Source organism: Dermacentor silvarum, chromosome 1, assembly GCF_013339745.2.
Source record: "Dermacentor silvarum isolate Dsil-2018 chromosome 1, BIME_Dsil_1.4, whole genome shotgun sequence".
In the NCBI taxonomy this organism is placed as follows: Eukaryota; Metazoa; Arthropoda; class Arachnida; order Ixodida; family Ixodidae; genus Dermacentor; species Dermacentor silvarum.
Window position 1 is genome coordinate 146205253 of NC_051154.1, and position 21644 is coordinate 146226896.

At 52.0% G+C, this 21644-nt stretch overlaps 1 protein-coding gene across 1 annotated transcript in view; it reads right to left on the reverse strand.

Moving 5' to 3' along the window:
* Window positions 1–21644, reverse strand: part of LOC119436207 (zinc finger protein 142-like) — a 169250-nt gene that overhangs the window by 143171 nt on the left and 4435 nt on the right. Inside the window, 1 exon segment of the mRNA XM_037702991.2 lies at window positions 5018–5127. Within this exon segment, the coding sequence (XP_037558919.1) occupies window positions 5018–5127 (110 nt within the window).

A 21644-nucleotide genomic window follows, 5' to 3' on the forward strand; every position in this document is an offset into this window, starting at 1 on the left:
AACACACGGGGCAATCATCTCCAAGAGCTAGTTGACATTGGCACGATAGAAGTATACACAATGGTGGCCTAACAGATAGAGCATTGAGCTGCTGCACTAGGGGACCAATGTTTGATCCCACCACCAAGCATGTAAGTAAGTTTTTTTTAAAGTATGAGCTATTTAGCAAGATAGGAGCAGCATCCAGCAGCCACAATCGGGAAAGTCAGTGAGGGTTTACAAAAAAATCTTCGCTTAAATAAGTTGCTCAGGTCCAAGCTGGGTTATGCAAAGCATTATTTGGGGCTTTACTTACGTCACGCTACACCAGTGTACAACATAGCTATACTTTATCGCTTTACCACATCGGTTTGCTGAGCCTCACAAACATTCGTTTGAGATGGTCTTCCCGGCGGTCTTCCATTATCACCACAGTCCTCTGGGCCTTTAATTCCCATTTCTCCTCCAGGTAATGCTGATGTGCTTGGTCACTCATTGCTGCATGCCTTTTGCACTCAGCCTCACATTGCCACACCAGGAGACGGTCTCACTGTGCCCGTTGCTTTGTGCTTTAAATATGCCTCACTTGCTTGGCACACTGCTTCTTCTATGCCTGGCCACACCACAAAGCCATGAAGGAAACTGGTGTGTGTGCAGCTGCTACAGTGGAACTCCGATTATACAACTTTGAGGCTACCACGCAAAACCGTCGTACAATTGAAAAACTAAGAATACAAGCAGTGACGCTCAATTTTGCCCAATAAACGGGCACAGACCGCCTGAATAAGTCCGCGGCACGAACCTGCACTGCGCCAAGAAAGGTAGACTAAATTATCTTAAAAAATTATCATATTTAGTCGATTATAATAGGAGCTTTTTCATGGTTTTCGTTGCTTGAACTCGTCCCTGGCGTTACATTCGAATAACGGCATAATTGCCCATGTTAAAACAAATATTCTAAATCCCACGATTTCTAGCGTTACGTTAGCAACTTGTAACTTTACGTCGTAATCCAATTTATAGACAAATCGACCGAAGTCAGAAGTTATTTTTTGGTTGAATTGACGCTGTTTTCGCTGTGCTTGTGATTGGTTATGAGGCTGCAATACCCTACGGCCTTTTGCAGTTCAACTCCATTCATTCACGACGTTATGGCGATGGGCAGTGCACTCGGTAGGACGGTCGTTTTGAGAGAGGAGTAATTCTGATGGCCGAGGAGCTGGGAAACTCTGCCGGCACTCGGTGTCTCGATGTCAACGAGTCGACGATTTGCAGATGGCAGGACCAGCGGCAGTCCTTTTTTAAATGCAAGGTCAGTCGGAAAGACTCTGTGCAACCTGAAGTGGCCTGGTACTGACCTCGAATAAAATGTTTGTGCAGTCTTTTAAGAAGTACTTAAATCTCAAACAAGCTCAACGGCACAGAAGATGACTTGATTCTTGGGTGTTCACTTCTGGAGATAGTTTCGGTTTCGCGAGACTCTGCTCATCCCAGCACCGAACCCCAGCACGCTATCAACGCTCTTGGCGCTGATTGCGTGCTTAGGACAGCACCAGAAACACTGAGTGGGGGCGCGCGCTTTCAGTGCCAAGTCACGTGAATTTTCCCGAAAGTGAACCTATCTATGAAAGTGCTCTCCTGAGAATATGCTCTTCAGCCGACGATGATGAGTGAAGAGGACAAGTTTCCGAATTGCGATTCCTTGAATAAAGGTACCATTTCTTTTTCCGTTCATTACGCGTTATATTAGTGGCTTTATTTTTTAATTTTTTTATTTCGCGTAACTGGAAAGTCGCCCCTCGTGTTGCTATCGCGGTCACGTTACATTCAGGTAAGCATAGTACTGCACAGCCGTTATCAGCTGGCTGCAATGTGCTCACGCGCCGGCCAACGTCTGCTTAGGGCTTTTTTTTTTTTTCATTCTTTTTTTTTCGGACATTACCGTTGTGGGGATGCGCAACTTTCACGCGTCCCCTGATGCTGTTTTCCCCGCATGTCTCCTGTAGTCCGGCTTCTCCGCGTGGCTAAGCCCGCGGCGGTCGTGGTGGTTGCGGCGCATTGCGGGAGATGGCGCGAGTGTCGCGATGCTAACGCCGCCGAACGGAGGGGTGACTTGGGAGAGAAAGGTCGAGGGCGCTTGCTCTTTGGATTGGGATCAGTGAGCGACACGGACGTCCCGCGTGGCTCGGAACGGGGCACCGGTACGGACGAACACGGATCATTCGAACGCGCCACCGTTCGTGTGACCGTACACGTGAACGACTAGACGATGGTATCATAGCATGGGGTGAACATATTCGCTCGCTATCCGGTCGCGGTGAGTCGGACTTCCTTGATTTGTCGCGCGCCCATGTGAATGTTCTATTGGTAGTAATCCGGCTAGTGAGTATTAGTGTATGAAAGGTGCAATAAATGCCCTTTTGATTGTTTGCACTACTGTGTTGTCGTTCCTTTGTCCCAAGAGCATGTGTGAGACCCTATACCGTGAGAGGCGTCGTACGAGGCAGGGTCGGCGTAAAATTGTGTCGTATAATCGAGGTCTTTAATACATTATTTCCATGGCCGTTTTGCCGGGACCAAACCAATCCGTCGTAAAATGTGGGTCGTCGCATGACTGCGGGATGTATAATCGAGGTTCCATTGTAGTTTCGCTTTCGTGAGACTCTGCTCGTCCCAGCACCGAACCATTCAACGTATATGACCGACAGCTCTCTTGGCACTCATAGCGAGATTAAGGCGGCGCCAGAAACACTTCTCGGGGACACTTTCAGTGCTGAGTTATGAAAAATTTTGCCAAAGTGAAACTATTTACGAAAGTGATCGCCTGATAAGATCGCCAAAGGAAAGCTCCGTCTCCTCTTCAGACGACGGTGATGAGTGAAGAGAACTAGTTCCCAAATTTCGATTCCTTGAATAAAGGTAACATTTCTTTTTCCGTTCATCTCACATTCTCCTTCATTAACGGTATTATTGATTTTTAAAATTTATTTCGTGTGACTGGAAAGTCGCTTCTCGCGTTACAATTGCGGTCGCGTGACATTCGGGTAAATACAGTATTGCACACCTGTCTGCAGTGTGCTCCCGTGCCATCCTCTGTGTGCATAGAGCTTTCCCCCTCCCCCTTTCCTTGGAAGGTACCAGAGAGGCTTCGTACGAGGCGGGTCAGTGTAAAATTGCGAAGTATATTCGAGGTTTTTAATACACTATTTCTATAGGGGTTTTGCCGGGACCAAATAAATTCGTCGTAAAATGCTGGTTGTCGCATGACCGGGGGACTTATCATCGAGGTTCCACTGTATAGGCAAAGTATTGCTATCCAAAGGGACACACATGCCAATAATTTCAAAGCATTAGCTGCCATGACAGCAGAATGGTAAGGTTGATAATTATTCACTCGCTGATAAGTGCTCACTTATTTCATACCTGCGTCTGCGGCTTAATGGATAGAGTATCAAGCTACTGCTCTGGGGGACCCTGGTTCGAATACGATCAGTGGACACATTTTATTGAAGAGAAGTCTCAAACGAGGCAAGTAGGGAAGCTACCTAACACAAAGTGCATGGTAAAAGCCAGAGTGCTTTCCATTAAAAAAATAAGTCTAAACATTTAGGATTGTACCTCATCCTGTTTGCATGTATTGACAACCATTTGCCAAACTCCATCTCTAGGGAACCTCTGCCATGGTGGGAACACGTCAGACGTAGCTAGAACACCAGAGCTACTTTCCAACACAAATAGTATTTCTTCCGTGAAGGGTCACATGTGCAAACACACATCACTGGAATGCACCCCGGTTGCCCTTACAGTGATTGCCCTCTAGGCATCCTCTCAGCCCCCAAGTCCATGCACTTAGTGCTTCCTCACCACAGCAGACACTCCACAGGACTGTGAGAGCTGAATGTGGGACCTTTGCTGCCACAACCTCTAAATATTATGGGGTTTTACGTGCCAAAACCACGATCTGATTATGAGGCATGCCGTAGTGGGGGACTCTGGAAATTGGACCGCCTGGGGTTCTTTAACGTGCACCTAAATCTAAGTACAAGGATGTTTTCGCATTTCACCCCCATCGAAATGCGGCCACCGTGGCTGCCACAACCACTACCCAGTCAGTCAAGAACAGTGGTCGTGCCTGTTTCACCCGTAACCTGTGACTCAGGTACTGCAATCCATCTTGCTGCATCATTGTATGTGCATCATTGCAACAAACCTGTGTTTGTTGGCAATGTGACTCTGAAGCTTTCTCTGCACTGTGACCACATTCCGCATTTTCAGCCGACCACATTCGCCATTGCTCGCATAAGCCATGCTGCAAGGCATTTTTCGAACAAAGATGTGTGCTATGCAAATTCATCACTCAGAAAAACCGGGAAATTATTGAAGCTCGTTGTATCTCTAATCAAAAAGATTACTGTGTCAGTGCTCCTTCTGTAGCGCTCGGGAAAAAACAACTTGATTATCTCAGGGCAAACGTGTGTGTCGCGTCAGCTAGGTAGGGAGGGAGATGTGCAAGATTGTACATGAGCGATTTGAGACTTTTGCCTTCATTTGGTTTTCGCCGCCTTTGATGATAGTGGCTTGAATCAAGGAAGTATCTTTGAGCGGTCGAGTCCCCCCCCCCCTTGTGTGTACATTAAGCCCTGTTTTCTGGGATTAAAATTCAGTTGAAGACCAGCATTCTTGTTGTCTTTCTCTCCTAGTCCTTGTTTATTTGTGCGCTGGAACGATGTTTCATAATGCTAATCACTGTCCACGCTTTGCAGTGGTCAACAGGAAGTGTGCTTTTAGTGACTTCTTGGCTTTCCGTGACACTTTGCAGTTGTTTCTCGCCAAAAGAACTTCTCTTCCAGTGACAAATATTTGTCAAGCAACCTAAAGCATTTCCATTGTGTGATCAGGCATATACATAAATAAAAAGAACAATGATATCAATAAATATTCTGGCATTACAACATAGCACATTTGTATTTTCACTTGTTTCAAGCATACCACATTCTGAAGCAGTTCAACATAATCAGCGATGACAAAATATCACAACCTGAAGTAGCACAGGAACCCCAGAATTCCCTTGAACAAGGCCAACAGTTCCTGGGTCAATGTCAACTTCAAGCATATGCCCATCTGCAGTTTTTAGGCGTGTCTGGCCATCTGGAAAAAATAAAGACAGATAAAAGGGGGGGGGGGGGATATTAGTAGTTATGGAAACATCAAATCATGCGCTGCATCAGGACAAACATCACTCCACAAAAATATCCCCTTGGCTGACCCGGCCTCAGGATGAATAATGCTGTATGGAATCAGCCCACCCCCTCCCTCACCCCAGTACAATACCGTGGACAGCCAAAAAAAAAAAAAAAAAAAACAAAAACAAAAAAAAAACACCTCGTGTGCTAATTTTTTTATCTTCCATTCCTTTGGTCCTCTGCAAATGGCTCGGGCTAAGTTGACCTCATGGCAATTTTATCTCAATGACTGGCCACTCGGCGCAATAAATAAGAAATGAAGATTAGAAAACCAAAATTACTGTTACAAAATATGGCCCCTGGGGGCTGAGCGGCAATGAGACGCCTGGGGGCAGTAGAGAATAACAGGTCCCTTATCCCGATATCACAAAATGAAAAATGAAGAATGAGCATGTCATTCCGAAATACTATATATCAGTTATTCAAACTAAGTTGCCAATATTTAAAAAACAGCAGGCTTTACGTGAGCGGCGTCTACTGTATAGTGATAGGCCTTGTTCACGGTTGTCATAAGTATCTTTCATTCTGCAAAAATAAGTTTAGTTACTGAACTTTTAATTATCATTCCTCATCAATGAGCCACAAACACAAAAGCTTGGGATATCAAGAAATTACTAATAACACTATGCAAAGACACCCTGCAACGGTCCCGAGTAAGCTTGTTGGGTGGCACCTTGAGCAGCATTACAATGTAGCAATTTTGTGCAATTTGTGCGACAGACGTGACATCGTTATGTGGCACCGTATTCATTGCTTAAAATGTGACGGCTGCCTCGGGGAAGCTGCAACCATGGTACATCAATTTCCTTTGCATAACACCGATGCTCTGCAACTATTGGGCGTAACACGACCACAACATGGGAAAGCAAAGTATGGCATCGAGAGTGACAAAGATTCGAGCCGAGGGTTACTTTCCTTTTCGTTGTATTTTGATGTTTTTGCAATCGATAACTTGGGTTTGTGTGCCTTAATTATCATAATTATTTTTTCTCCCAGTCATTCGACATGTTAAGGTCTAGAGCAAGAATGGTGGCCTTAAAAAAATGTTGCAAGGGTCCTTTAGGGCAATTTGGGTCTTTTTTTTTTATGTGCCAATACATCCACCATGCACCAACGAAAGCAGCAGTCTCAACATAAATTTGTCGCCTAGTACACTGTGCATTATGTGCGCATTCAAATCTCAGGCTCCGTGTTTGATAAGGCCCAGAGATGCGCATCGAAACTTTCGGACGCACCGGGGAAATAGCGCGACTGCTCATTCTCATTGCCGTAGACAAGGCTCGTGTCTGACGAGGGTTATGTTGCTGCAATCACTAGTGCTCAGATGCCTTTTCACATGGTACATTAAAAATTTAACGGCTTTCTTTCATTTTTTTTCAATTTATTTTATTTTTTTGTTCAGAAAAAAGGACCATGCAATACCTAGCTAGCTATAAACACTGTTATCGGTCATTTCTCGACATCCTGCGCAACTTTTGCATTGATGCTTTATCAATTAGTATGCAATTTAAAAGTCAGCTAAGTAAACTTAATATAATTTGTGCACAATGACAAAAATATTCATGACTAGCACGAACGCTTATCAACATACACTGATTGGTATTCGCGAGAAGCGCTTCATTACAGTGGAATCTCGATGATACGAATCTCACGGGGTCACGAAAAATATTCGTATTAGCCGAAATTCGTATTGTAGTGGACAGTGTGCTTCGCGTCCGCAAAAGAAGAAAAGCTCGACATCATGGCCGCAACATCAGCTTAGTTGCCTGACAAATAAATGTTTGCTTGTTCTGAGTCTTCTGTTCTCACAAGTTGGGGACCTCGGACGCTTCCCGCATCGCAACTATTCGTCCCGCTGCTTCTCTTCCGACGCCATGGAATCGAACTCCCAAGACAATGCCACTCCTTCCATCGCCACACTCAAGCTTCCCGAGTTCTGGCCTGCAGATAGTGAGCTCTGGTTTCTCCAAATTGAAGCGCAGTTCTGCCGTCACCGCATCGCATCGCAGACGGGCAAGTACGACTTTGTCGTGAGTGCGCTCAGCCCGACCACCACAGCTTTGATCCGCGACGTTTTGTTCATTCCCCCACCTGACAACCCCTACGACATCCTGAAATGGGAGTTACTACGATGCACAACCGACTCCGAGTCGCGACGCATACAACAGCTTCTATCATCGGAGGAACTTGGCGACCGAAAGCCGACCGAGCTGCTTCGTCGCATGACCCTGCTACTCGGAGGCAATTCATCTTCAACGGACTCAAAATCGTCCGCGAGCTCTTCCTTCAGCGTCTACCGCATCAGGTACGGATGATTTTATGTGCCTCACCTGCGGCAACATCCATTGAAGACTTAGCAACAACGGCAGACCAGATCATGGATACTTCCCATCCTTTCGTATTTGCCATCGACCGTTGTCAGGCGCTAGTCTCGAGTCCGTTACAGTTAAAGCAGCGCTTTGACAAACTCGGCACCTCAAACGCACAGCTTGCTTCGCACATGCATCAACTACTGAGCAAGCTACCTTGCGTTTCTCTGCGGGTAGAGACCAGTCACGTCATCGCACGCCCAACCAAAGCAACTCCCGCTATTCCACTGCCGCTATTTGTTGGTACCACGCCCGATACGGCCCTCGTGCACGTCAGTGCCATCCACCATGTAACTTTTCGGGAAACGGTCGGGCCAGTCACTGATGACGGCAAGTGCTTCCGGCCCTACATCAAGCTGTCTTGTCTATGTCACCGACCGTGTAACGAAAGTTCGCTACCTTGTAGACACTGGTGCAGAAATTTGTGTGCTTCCGCCTACCTTTGACGACCGAAGACGACATCGCCATGACACGCCTTTTCTCACTGCGGTCAACAGTTCTAATATTATAACGTATGGCCAGAAATCGGTGACTCTTCATTTCGGACTGCAGCGTCCCTTTCGATGGCTATTCACCGTCGCTGACATCCGCGGCCCCATCATCGGTGACGATTTTTTGTTGAAGTTCAACTTGGTTGTCGACTTACGCCTATGCCGCCTGCTGGACTCCACGACAAACTTGTCGGTACAAGGCATCACCACAACTGCACCGCCCTTGCGTCTCCTACAAGCACACACCCAGGTATCGACACCTTGGTCTACCATCCTACAAAAATTTCCAGAGTTTTTTCAACCCCCCTCACCTGATCGCCCAATCCTGCACAAGGTCACGCACCACACTGTCACGAAAGGACCACCAGTATATGCCCGACCCTGCCGCTTAGCACCTGACCGCCTGAAAATTGCAAAACAGGAATTCGATCACATGCTCGAGTTGGGTTTCGTTCGGCCTTCTGCTAGCCCTTGGGTGTCCACTTTACACATGGTTCCAAAGAAGACAGGTGATTGGAGGCCATGCGGAGATTACCGCACGTTAAGCAAAGTGACGATTCCCGACCGGTATCCTATTCCTCACATTCACAACTTCCCCGCTTCGCTTCACGGTTGCTGCATATTCAGCAAAGTGGATCTAGTTAAAGCTTACCATCAGATTCCTGTGGAGCCTTCTGACATTCCTAAAACCGCAATCATCACACCATTCGGCATGTTTGAATACGTCCGCATGCCCTTTGGTTTCCGAAATGCTGCTCAAACATTTCAGCTCAAACATCTCATCAATTACTACTGCCGTTTCATTCCTCGTTGTGCATCCATCTTGCAGCCGGTGCACCAGTCTGCTCTCAAACAAACCCCACGCAAACACGCCTCTACTATGGACGAGTGCTGCCAAAAGTGCTTTTGCGACTGCCAAAAATGCTCTCGCTTCCGCCACTCTTCTAACGCACCCGAAGCCAGATGCGCCAATTTCCGTTATGGTGGACGCGTCCGATATAGCTGTTGGCGCTGTTCTTCAACAGGTGGTTGACAATGCTTGGCAGCACATACATTTCTTCTTGAGGAAGCTGACAGTGAAAGAAACTCGCTACAGCACTTTCGGCCGCGAACTCCTGGCAATCTACCTCGCAGTCCGCCACTTCCGTCATAACCTCAAAGGTCGCCGGTTCTTTATTCGCACCGACCACAAGCCACTGATTTATGCTATTACTTCCAACAGTTCCTCACACACGCCACGTGAAATTCGCCAGCTTCCCTATATTTCCGAGTTCACTACCGACATTCGACATATCAGTGGTACCAGCAATCCCGTTGCTGAGGCCGTCACAGATTCGCATCAATGCAACTCAAGTCTCTCGTTCCGGCATCAACTTCATGCGCCAACTACTGCTCAGCGCACAGACCCCGAACTACCGACACTCCGAACTGCGAACAATTCCCTGCGCTTCAAAGAGATCGTGCTACCTGGCTGCGACTATACCGTCATTTGCGACGTGTCTACACGTTGTGGAGATTATGGAAACCGATAATTCCGCACGTCCAGAGGCGCGCCAGGAGACGCGAGTAGAGCAGACGCTCCTTGCACGGTTCTCCCGCTCGGGAAGGCCAGGCGGCTTCCCGGCGGCGCGAGCTCACCCCCTCCCTTCGAACCGGTCACATACGTAGACCGTCACGTGGCCGCGGAGTCCCGCGCCCATTGGACCGAGCCCAGAACGAGGCGGGGCGGTCGCGATCGGCGCGACTGGCGCACGCCGGGGACGGAGAGACGACTGCGAGCGGCGACGAAGGACGGAGCTCAGGTAACCATCTTGTTCCCTTCCTTTGTCGTGCCCTACCTTGTTCGACCACGCTCGACCCCGACAAACGTCGAGGTCGACTCTATAGCCTGCTTCCAAGCGAATTCCCCCTGGAGCAATAAACCCTGTTTGTACTTGTTACACTATCGTGCGTTGTCGTGTTTCTGCCAGTCCTGATACCGCCGAACCCCGGTAGTACAGGGCAAGCACAAGGGAGTTGGCCGTCAAGCCTAAGCCTTAGGGACAAAGGCGGCTTGAGAGAACCCGGAGACCACAACTGGCGCCCAACGTGAATTCTTGCTTGCAGACGCAATCGAGCAGCCGGCTCCCACTACACGATGACAAGCCCACAGTACGAACTGAACGATCTCATGGAGTTGGCCGAGATCTGCAGTCAAGCCAGGGAAAACTCAGGCCTGGCTGCAGCGGCCGCGTCACCCACAAACGTGGGCCGTGAAAGCACGTACAACATTCCCATACCCCCTACAAATGTAGGAGTGCCCAACCCCGCGCACCTCACCAACACACCGGCACATGTCGGCGAGCTACCGAATCTATTCTCGTCACTCGGCGAAATATTGGTTCCCTCCGTGCGCGCCGTAAACATAACGGATTACGGCGGCGGTTCCCAGAGACCTGTTTCGAACGGCGAAGGATCTCTCACCGCCACACGCGTCCCCAGAACGTCGGAAAATTTCGGCGTGCATTACCTAGGGCTCAACTCAGACGGGGTTGTACCCACAACAACAGCACGCGCCCCGGGCGCAGCCGCCCCGGCCACCTTGGGTGCGCACCCAGTCTGGCCAAACGGCACAACTACTTCGGCTCTCGGTCGCGCAGCGAGATCACCACGCGTCACGGAGCCCGATAGTGACCCGTTCCCAGTAAACACAGGGACCTCCGCAATCGGGCCGGACAGTTTCGGAGGTTACAATAGCGGAGGAAAACCTGCAGACGCGGCAAATCCCGTGCACTTTCTGGCGAGCGCTTTGCAGCAGGTGTTGCAAACCGCAATTTCATCCGGGCCTCGTATCGGAGTCCCTATACCGACGTACAGTGGCTACGGCGATCAAATGAGCGCCAACGTTTTTCTACTGGCGTTGCGACAGTACGAGCAAGCGACTGGCATGCGCGAGAGCGCGGTGTTGGAGAGAGTTCTCCCGGTTGCTCTAGTCGGCCAGGCCGCCCGGTGGTACCGTTTGGTAGGCCACACGGCGAGCACCATGGACGAGTTTCGTAGGCTGTTCAGAGACGAACTCCTCCCGTATGACTACCGACTGCAGATGCGGAGGGAGTTGGAACTACGCACACAGGCCCCGGACGAATCGCTGGTGGAATACGTTCGGGCGATGCAGGAGCTTTTCGAGTATGCTGATCCGAGCGCTTCGAACACGGAGCGAGTGGAGCGGGTAATTCGACAAAGCCACCCTACCTTTGCACTTTATCTGCGGAGTTCAGGCTGCAGAGACCTGAACGAGCTGGCCGCCGAATCACGCAGGGTGCAAGCCGAAATCTCGGCAGCCCGCGCGTACCGACCACCGCTGCCACCATCGGAGTCCTTGGAACCAAGCTGCGCTTGGCACGGCAGCGGGCGCACGAGCAGCGAGCACGTTGCGATGCCGGGTCGGTCCGCAGGTGCAACGGCGCCGTTCGAAATATCGGACCGCGCCCTCGATCCCTACGCATGCGGGTGGAGGACCGCGCAGGCAATACAGTCAAAAGGCTGGTGCAGCGCACAACATCAAGCCCGATCAGACGATTACAGCCCAGTGCCGAAACTAGGCAGATCCGCTAGAAACGCTATCACGGATGGCCGTCCTCAGCCCGATGCTTGGAGATCGGCGGAGCAGCCCGGCTTAGCACAACCCACAACGCGGAATACCGTACGGTGTTTCAACTGCGCCCAGACGGGACACATCGCGCGTGAGTGCCCTAACCAGCAGGGAAACGAGACGGGCCGCCGGTAACAGTGCCGGCGGCCAAGGCAACGGCCCGCGAGGCAAACACCATCGCGGCATCTTCTGTCTTTCGAGTCGGAGCGCAGAACAACGGGAATGCCCCCTTCATAGACCTCGCAATCGCGGGGACTAAGTTCCAAGCATTACTCGATACCGGGGCAAGCGCATCGATGATCGGAGACGAGGCCGTCTCCCACCTTGCGCAGAGAGGAGTCAAGTTGCGGCAGCGAAAACTACCTCTCCAATTGGCGTGCGGAGAGGCCTGCTCGAACGGCTGCGTGCGACTCGTCGTGCGCTGGAATCAGCGGCGGCAGAGGCAGCGATTCATTCATCTGGCTGGCCTCGCGGTCCCAGTAATCCTCGGCCGAGATTTCTTAGCGAAGAGTGGCATTGTAATCGATTTCGGCAATGGTGGCTACCGGGAAAACCCGTGGGCGCCGCTCACGCCTTTCGCTGCACCGGCAGTCGCCGAAGTGGAAAGGAGGAATCTTTTCGGCGAGAGCAACGCGCCTCGCGAGTGGCCGCAACCGCTGGCGGCGACTTGTCAACACGGATTTTCGCCGAGACCGGATCAGAAAATGTGCGATCTCCTGGCGGACGCCGAGGATCTGACGGAGCGCGAGCGAGACCGCGTCTTATCGTTGTTAAACGACTTCGATGAGATGTTCACAGACCGCCCAGGATGCACGAAGCTGGTGCAACACCGCATCGAGACGGGCGACGCGCAGCCTTGGAAATCCAACCCTAGACCGGTCAGCCCTGCCAAACGGGAGGCAATTGACGCGGCGCTACAGGAGCTGCTCGATGCGGGTATCGTACGGCGGTCCACGAGCCCCTGGGGTTTCCCAGTCGTGCTCGTCCCCAAAAAGGATGGCAGTTCCCGTCTTTGTGTGGATTACCGGCCACTAAATACGGTCACGAAAAAGGATGCGTATCCCTTCCCAAGAGTGGACGAGATAGTTTCCAACCTCGGTGGAGCGAAGTACTTCTCGACGTTGGATGCTAGCAAAGGCTATCTCCAAGTAGAGATGCGACCAGGCGACGAGTGCAAGACGGCATTTACTTGTCACAGGGGCCTCTACGAATTCGTACGGATGCCCTTCGGTCTCTCCGGAAGTCCGAGCACGTTTCAACGGCTGATAGACCGCGTACTCGGAGACGCCAAATGGCACCACGCGCTCGCCTATCTCGACGATATCGTCGTATACTCGCACACCTTCGAAGAGCACTTGGATCATCTTCGAGACGTCCTGGGAAAACTCCGGGCGGCCGGCCTCACACTCAACCCCGCCAAGGCGCAAATCTGCAGAACAGAAGTGAGCCTACTCGGTTACCGGGTGGAACGAGGGCAGGTGTCCCCAGACCTGCAAGACGTGAGTGGTGTACGCCGTTTTCTTGGGATGGTAGGCTACTACCGACAGTTCATTCTCAATTGCGTACGCATGCAAGCCCCCTTGACAAAGTTGTTGAAAAAGGGCATGGCTTGGGAGTGGGGGCCAGAGCAACGGGAAAGCTTCCGCCATCTCGCGCAGGCCATCGCAGACACAGCCTCATTGAAGCTACCGGACCTAAACAGGCCCTTCGTGATCCAGACAGACGCCTGTGATTTCGGAATTGGCGCAGTACTCCTTCAGGCGGAAGAGACTGAGCTTCGCCCGGTGGCATTCGCGAGCCGCGCGATGACGCCGGCGGAGCGCAACTATTCAGTGACGGAGAAAGAATGTTTGGCAGTCATCTATGCACTCCGAAAATTCGAGATGTACGTAGAGGGAACGAGGTTCACGGTCGAGACCGATCATATGGCCTTGACGTGGCTGACCCGCCTCCGTGAGCCGAGCGGGAGGCTTGCGCGTTGGGCCCTGACCTTACAGCGCTTCGAGTTCGAAATCCGCCATCGCAAAGGAACCACAAACGTGGTCGCCAATGCGCTGTCACGGGCGCCGGTGAGAGACGCGCCGCCGGCCGGTCGCGAGGAGGAGGAGGGGGCGGCCGAGCCGCTCTCATCGAAGGGAAGCCGGGGAGAGGGGAAAACCCCGCCGGCACAAACCCAAGAGCACGTGCATCTCGTTGGGGTGAGACCGCCCCTCGAGATTGCGTTCAGCAGAGATCAGCTCATCAGCGCTCAAAAGGACGACGCTCACTCTCAAAACCTGGTCGCAAGCCTCAGAGAAGAGACGGACCCGGAGAGACGAGTCGGAGAGCACCCAAAAACCGCCGGTACGACGGGGGGCGCGGACTCGGACGGTGAGCTGGAGAACTATCTGCTTGATGGGGACGGGGCTCTGTTGAAATACGTGCCAGGCAAAGAAGACTCAAACGAGAGATTCAAAGCCGTCATCCCACGCCAGCTCAGACGAGCGGCATTGCAGCATTACCACGACACAGATGGCCATGGGAGCGCATCAAAGACATGGAAGAAACTGTGTCGGTTCGCAACCTGGCCGGGCATGAAGCGTGATGTATGTAAATACGTGCTAACCTGCCACGTTTGCCAAGCAAGGAAGCCGAGAGGCGGGAAGCCGCCCGGCTTGTTACAACCGATCGTAAGCACGAAGCCATGGGAACTCGTGGCGTGCGACTTGATCGGACCGCTGCCGCGCAGTGAGAGAGGGCACAAATTTGTGCTAGTGTTCACTTGCCACTTCAGTGGAATCGCTGAACTGCACCCACTACGAGCAGCGACAACGAAGGAGGTCCTGAAAAAACTATCGGAGACCTTCTGTCGCTATGGGTTCCCCGAGCGACTGATCACCGATAACGCGTCGTATTTCAGGTTGAAAATCTTCGGAGATACATGCGCAGCGATGGGTGTCCGGCAGGTGAAGACAACGTGCTACCATCCTCAGTCGAACGTGACGGAGCGCCGGAATCGAGATGTGAAGCCACTACTTGGGGCATACGCCCAAGCACACAACGACTGGGACGAGCACCTAGATGCGATCTCCTTCGCCCTAAGAACGAGTGAAAACCGTTCGACGGGTTTCACGCCAGCTTTTCTGATGTTCGGGAGGGATCTCCAGACACCGACGGACACAATCTTGGCAAAACGGACAGACACACCCGGAGCAAAAACAGCAATCGCCGAATATTCCCGGCAAATGCGTGATCGCCTGGCAAACGCCGTGATAGAAGCGAGTAGCAACCGTGAAGGGGCAAGGGCGAGTCAAAAGGCCGCCTACGACCGGGCGCACCGGTACATGGAATTCCAAACGGGGGACCTGGTCCTGAAACGCAATCACGCACTCAGCGACGCGAGCACCGGGTTTGCCGCGGGTTTAGCACCTAAATGGGTGGGACCCTTCGAAGTGGCAGAGAAATTCTCGCGACTAAACTACCAACTAAGAGACCTGAACACAGGTCGTATCAGCGCCACAACGCACGTCGAGGAGCTGAAGCGTTACTTCCGTAGGGAAGACACTGAGGAAGCGGCTGCCCCGGAGACGCGTAACTGCACATCGAGCGCTACACACCGCTACAACACCAGAAGCCAATGAGGGAGCGGCCGGCGGTGAGAGAGAGAGAGAGAGAGAGAAAAAAAAAGTGTGTAGGGAGGCAGCGAAAGCGCTCTTCCTCAAGACTAGTTCCCCAGTCAACCGGCAGGGAGCGCTGAGCTCTCGACTACCCCGGATGTCCCCTGAGCCACAGTGATTTCCCAGAAGCCTCTCTGCCCTCTCTACCCTCGCCCTGGCCTTCGCCTTCCTGACACGAACGAGTGAACACGGCCGCTACGAGCAGCGATGACGACAAACGTGCAACACCGGACCCCGACCGTCGGCCAACAACAACCGATGCCGGGAACATCTCAAGCCAGGCGGCGTGGACCCGGAAGCGGCCAGCGGACCGATGCAGCCAGTGGCGGCCCGGGCAACGCGCGACGAGCGGGGCGGTCACGCCGTCCCTGGCTCGACCGGCGACCACGAGGGCGCGAAGCCTACCGCGACGAGGGGGCTTCCGGATCGTCGGATCGATCCCAGCACCGGGGCGATAGAGAGCGAGTGCCCCGGGACGACGCTAGCCGGCCGGAATACCCAAACCCACGACCAGCACGGGAACCGCGTGGGACCATCGCCACGTGGACCGGCCAAGTGGGGGACCAGCCGCCCCGAGTTTATGCGAGCGCGGCACCCTGGCGTGACCAGATGCGGGTGCCGTCCGCGCTCGCCTTGGAGAGTGTGCCATGTATCTTCAAGGGATGCACACTCCAAGACTTCGAGGCGGCCCAACTATGCGTGGTCCTGGCCACCGATCCCGGGGCCAAATACTGCGAGGCCTGTGGCGGCCTCGTGGTAAACCTCGCCCGGCACGAGGCCTCGAGGCTGCACCGGGACCGTGTGAAGGCCGGGACCCCCAGGAAAGACCGGTCCCCCCACCGAGACGCGGCTGAGGTGCGGGCCCGAATGACGCGGGACCCGGAATTCGCAGGGTTGGTGCTGGGACCGGAGCTGCCGGAACCCAGCGCGGAGGCCGTCGACCTCGGACAGGAGGAGGCCTTGAAGGTCGACCTCCTGGAGTTGTGAGCCCACCAGGCTCAGTAGGTAACTTGAGCCCAAGTTACCATCGGTCTTAAGGGGGGAGGGATGTGGGGATTATGGAAACCGATAATTCCGCACGTCCAGAGGCGCGCCAGGAGACGCGAGTAGAGCAGACGCTCCTTGCACGGTTCTCCCGCTCGGGAAGGCCAGGCGGCTTCCCGGCGGCGCGAGCTCACCCCCTCCCTTCGAACCGGTCAAATACGGAGACCGTCACGTGGCCGCGGAGTCCCGCGCCCATTGGACCGAGCCCAGAACGAGGCGGGGCGGTCGCGATCGGTGCGACCGGCGCACGCCGGGGACGGAGAGACGACTGCGAGCCGCGACGAAGGACGGAGCTCAGGTAACCATCTTGTTCCCTTCCTTTGTCGTGCCCTACCTTGTTCGACCACGCTCGACCCCGACAAACGTCGAGGTCGACTCTATAGCCTGCTTCCAAGCGAATTCCCCCTGGAGAAATAAACCCTGTTTGTACTTGTTACACTATCGTGCGTTGTCGTGTTTCTGCCAGTCCTGATACCTCCGAACCCTGGTAGTACAGGGCAAGCACAAGGGAGTTGGCCGTCAAGCCTAAGCCTTAGGGACAAAGGCGGCTTGAGAGAACCCGGAGACCACAACGTCGGCCACGACCATATGTCCCACAAGAATTCCGACGACAGATCTTCGACGCTCTACACTCCTTATCGCACCCAGGAGTACGAGCTACCCAATGTCTTGTCTCCTCCCGCTACCTTTGGCCCCGTATGAATGCTGATGTCCGTTGCCGGGCGCGGTCGTGTATCCAATGCCAGTGTGCCAAGGTCAACAGACACACCATGAGCGCGCCGGGTCATTTTCCACCACCAGACATTCGTGGTCGTGTATCCAATGCCAGCATGCCAAGGTCAACAGACACACCATGAGCGCATCGGGTCATTTTCCACCACCAGACATTCGTTTTGGCCATGTTCACATCGACATTGTGGGTCCGCTACCACCGTCTGCGAACCAACGTTACATACTGACTTGTATCGACAGATTTACCCGCTGGCCGGAAGCAATGCCGCTAAGCAACATCGCTGCAGAATCTGTTGCACAGGCTCTTGTGGACATCTGGATCGGTCGTTATTGGTCGTTCGAACGACAGACTGAGGGTGACAATTCGAATCATCCCTCTTTCGGGCTCCCGCCTTCTAGGCGTAACACACATACGAACTACGGCTTACCACCCCAGTTCCAACGGCATGGTGGAACGCTTCCACCGTCAACTGAAGGCATCACTGAGTGCGCAGGACTCAACAATTCCATGGACAGAGCACCTGCCTCTAGTTCTACTAGGTCTTCGCACCGCGGTGAAAGAAGACACACAGTGTTCATCCGCAGAGCTGGTTTTCGGCACGACACTTCGCATACCCGGCGAGTTCTTTGCCTCGGGACCGACATCAGCTGAGCTACACTCTTACACCGACCGCCTGCGAACTACTATGGCTACTGTCGTACCACCGCCACTTCGTCAGGATTGCAAGACCGTTTATATGAGCCCATCATTACTTCATACCAGCCATGTCTTCATCCGTCACGATGCCACTCGCACTCCACTACAAGCACCTTACGACGGTCCTTTTAAAGTCCTCAAGCGCGATCCTAAGTACTTCACTCTCCTTGTTAACGGACGCGAAGAGACGATATCTATAGACCGTTTGAAGCCAGCTCACATGGACGCTGGCAACGCCATCTCAAGCAGATAAACCGCTCAACGGCAATACCTTCATCACTAGGGGGGGAGCCATGTAGTGGACAGTATGCTTCGCGTCCACAAAAGAAGAAAAGCTCGACATCATGGCCACAACATCAGCTTAGTTGCTCGACGAATAAATGTTTGCTTGTTCCGAGTCTTCTGTTCTCACAGTATCATCAAAACACAATTAAAGCTAGCTAAATTAAAGAGTCAGAGGTAAACTCACTCAGGCACACGCACGTAAAAAGCATTTACAGTATAGACCACGTATAACGTAACCGTTTATAGTGCAGAACTGGCTACAACACGGCCTTTTCCGACTCCCGTTTACCCTCCCATAGAACTCCATGTATACGCATACCGCTTACAGTGCAGTCGCGTGAGACAACTACCGGTTAAAATGGAGCTTCTTGCCGACAAGGGCGCTAGCGAGCACGCTTCTCAACGAGGTGCGCCCACCGATGGGAGAGGAGATCAACGAGGGCGATGCGGAGGAGAAGCATGAGATGTGGAGCACGAGTCCAAGGGTGATAAAATCGTCGCCGCACGCCGTATGTGCGAGTGAAAGCGCACGGGGGATGCACGCCTTCGTGGAGAGCAAACACGACTTCGTCGCGGAAAGGCCGTGGGGGTATGGGGGGGGCGACGCTGTGCTGCGGCACCAAATGTGTATCTTGCAACCGGGCGCAAGGGTAACTGGCGACGCAATCTCCCGCGGGAAAGGAGCAAAGCGGGAAGGCAGCACAGGAGGGGGGAGGGGAGGGTGGGCGGCTTCTACTCTGTCAACAAATGCGTTCTTGTACTTTGCGCCTGTGCCGGCTGTCGGTGTTGTCGCGCGCACCGTATCTTGAAAGCGATCTCCACACGGCTCTGACCTCTGTATGCGCTGTGCTTACGCCGCTTAGTTTCCGTTGAAGCGATAGACCACAGGAACCTTCGCTCGCTGCGGCGGCCGCACTTCCCCACGCCTGCTTGGGGAAAATCACAAAAGGAAAAGCAACAAAAGCGCCACCGCTTCAAACTCTTCGCGCCCAGTCGCGGCCTGCGCGCTGTCCGGCACCGCGTCCACGCCTCCGCACCAAAAGAGAAAGGGAGAAAGCGCGTGACTGCGCGCTGTTCTCTTGCGCAGCCGTCGGTGGGGCGGCATTTATTCGTATCAACCGACGCGGGTCAAAAATCAATTCGTAACAACTGTTCTCTAGCACGTTGCAAAGTAATAGGGCTCGGCAGAGATCACAGAAAAATTTGTATCATCCGGAAATTCGTATTAGCCGTGATCATATCATCGAGATTCCACTGTATTTTTCAATTCTTGGCCCCACTTAGTTGGGACAATCAGCAGATAAACCCTTCAGAGCAGCAGTGCCCAAGTATACCTTGCCAAACAAAAGTTCAGGTTTTAAATCTTAATCATCTTCAAACTATCTTTTATTATTATTTTTTGCTTGTTTGTTCAGATGGCAACACTACCCACTAGGTTCCTCAGCATTTGCTTGTACAAATAACGCTAGCTGACCCCTAGAACCTTACTGATATGCTACAGATAGGTACCATTTCCTGGCTAACATAAATTTCCTGGATAACAAATGTTCAGTTTGTTCAGTGTTTTGCTAAACATCAATCAGGTCTGGCATTTCACACAAGAAATAGGCAAGGCAAGTGAATAGGCTGAGCCTCAATAGGTGCACATGCACTTTACACTTGCTCTAGAGTTTTGAAAGCACAGTGGTTCAACATGGTGGCAAATGACAAAATTAGCTGGATAGTACAAGCCACTGCTTAGCACATTGAATTATGCTGTCTCTGGGAAGTATAACTTGTCTTGTGTGTTTTGTCTGTGCATTCAGGCTTCATTTATGCTATTATTTTGTGTTCAACAGAAAAAAGGTATATGTATCCACTGGGACAAGGTATCCATGCTGAAGCCAAAGCAAGCAATAATGTCAAGTCTAGAGACTGTTATTGATTTTTTAAAATTCAAATCTGCCATACAAAGAAATTTACAGGTTTTGAAGTGACTTTCTGAAAACTGGTGAAGCAGCAATAAAATACGTAATTAAGCAAAAAGCTTGCAGAACACACATTGCGTGTGAAACTACTTTCCAAATAAGCGAAGGAAGAACAGATGATTGAGTACAAATGGTGAGCAACAGCATGAAATGAGAGGATGTGGATAAAAACTTGGCTAATGCCATCACGCAAAGGCATGGCAAAGCAACAAAATTATGCCTTCACATTCTCTGTACAAGCAACCTCTTTGTGAGATATACTGATGATCTCTATAGCATGATGCCTGCGCCAAACGTATCCCAGTGTCAAACACACCAGAGCCCGACAGCCAGACAGCCATAAGACAAGTATTATCCAGTGATTTTGTCCATAAGTTGTTTGTGTCAATGTCATACCTGCCAAGTTCGGACAAACCAAATCTCCCAACGACGAGTATTTTTTTTTTTTCGAGTACTCAGAGTGCATCTGCACATAGACAACTTGATTAAACTTTTATTTACAGATCTACAAATGATCAAATGAACATTGAGGTCTTACTTTTGCAAGCATTTCGTTTTTGCTGACTTTGCCTTCAAAACTTTTTACAAATTTGTACATTTCTTTGACATTTTGCAAGGAGGACATTTCGGAGCCTCTCGTCACAGATGGAGGAGTGGAACTACGTTATCATCTTTTTCACTACACGCTAAATTACCGCTCACACTCTGCATTGCTTTGTGGTATACCCAGGATCACTTCGGTTGAGTACTACTTTAAAAATACTTGAAGATACTTTTTGCACTTGCGCTCCTTGCTTTAAGCCATGGGTTCTCAAAGTGGGTTCCGCGAAACCCGGGGGTTCCGCAGGCCCCTGCTCGGGGTTCCGCGAGCCACTGATAAATTTTCCGTGGTTCCGCGCTCGCCAAGTGGCGAAAACGGCGAACACGAGGTGCGCTTGATCCACAGAACCTCAATTACCTATGCCCGAGTGTCAAAAAGCACATAACAGTGCGTAACGGCAACGCGCGAACTGCGCAATAAATCCGCAAGCAGCTTGTAGCCACCCAATCTCCGAAAACGGGCAGCCATGGACAGCGCGCCTAAGCTTTCGCACTTGAATCTCGGAGGCTCTAACTTACCACCATGCGCATTTCTCCCGTTTGTAGATAGGGTAGGTGCCGATAGCGTGCGCACTGATGTTATACTTCGGAGGGATAAAAAAACTGATGCGTGGAGCACCACAAGTGCGCGCCGCAAAAGAGCTAAAACGGCGCTAGCGTCCAAAAACGAAGCGATGCAGTCCTCATTGGTATGGTCCTCAGCGGCAATCGTACGCTATACGTGACTGACAGCAACGCCGGAACTCTTCGTGCCTAATTGTGTCCTCAAAGCCTTTATTCTTGCGTTAATCGCCGCGCGTAATCGCCGCGCATTGGCGGCTAGCCGCGTGCCTTCATAAGTGCGTAATCGCGATCTATGATCGCGTCGATAACCAGCACAGTTTCGTCCGCAGCAGCGGTTGCGGGAAATAGTAGTTTCATTTTGACGGTGCGCGCGTCGGCTGCGTGCC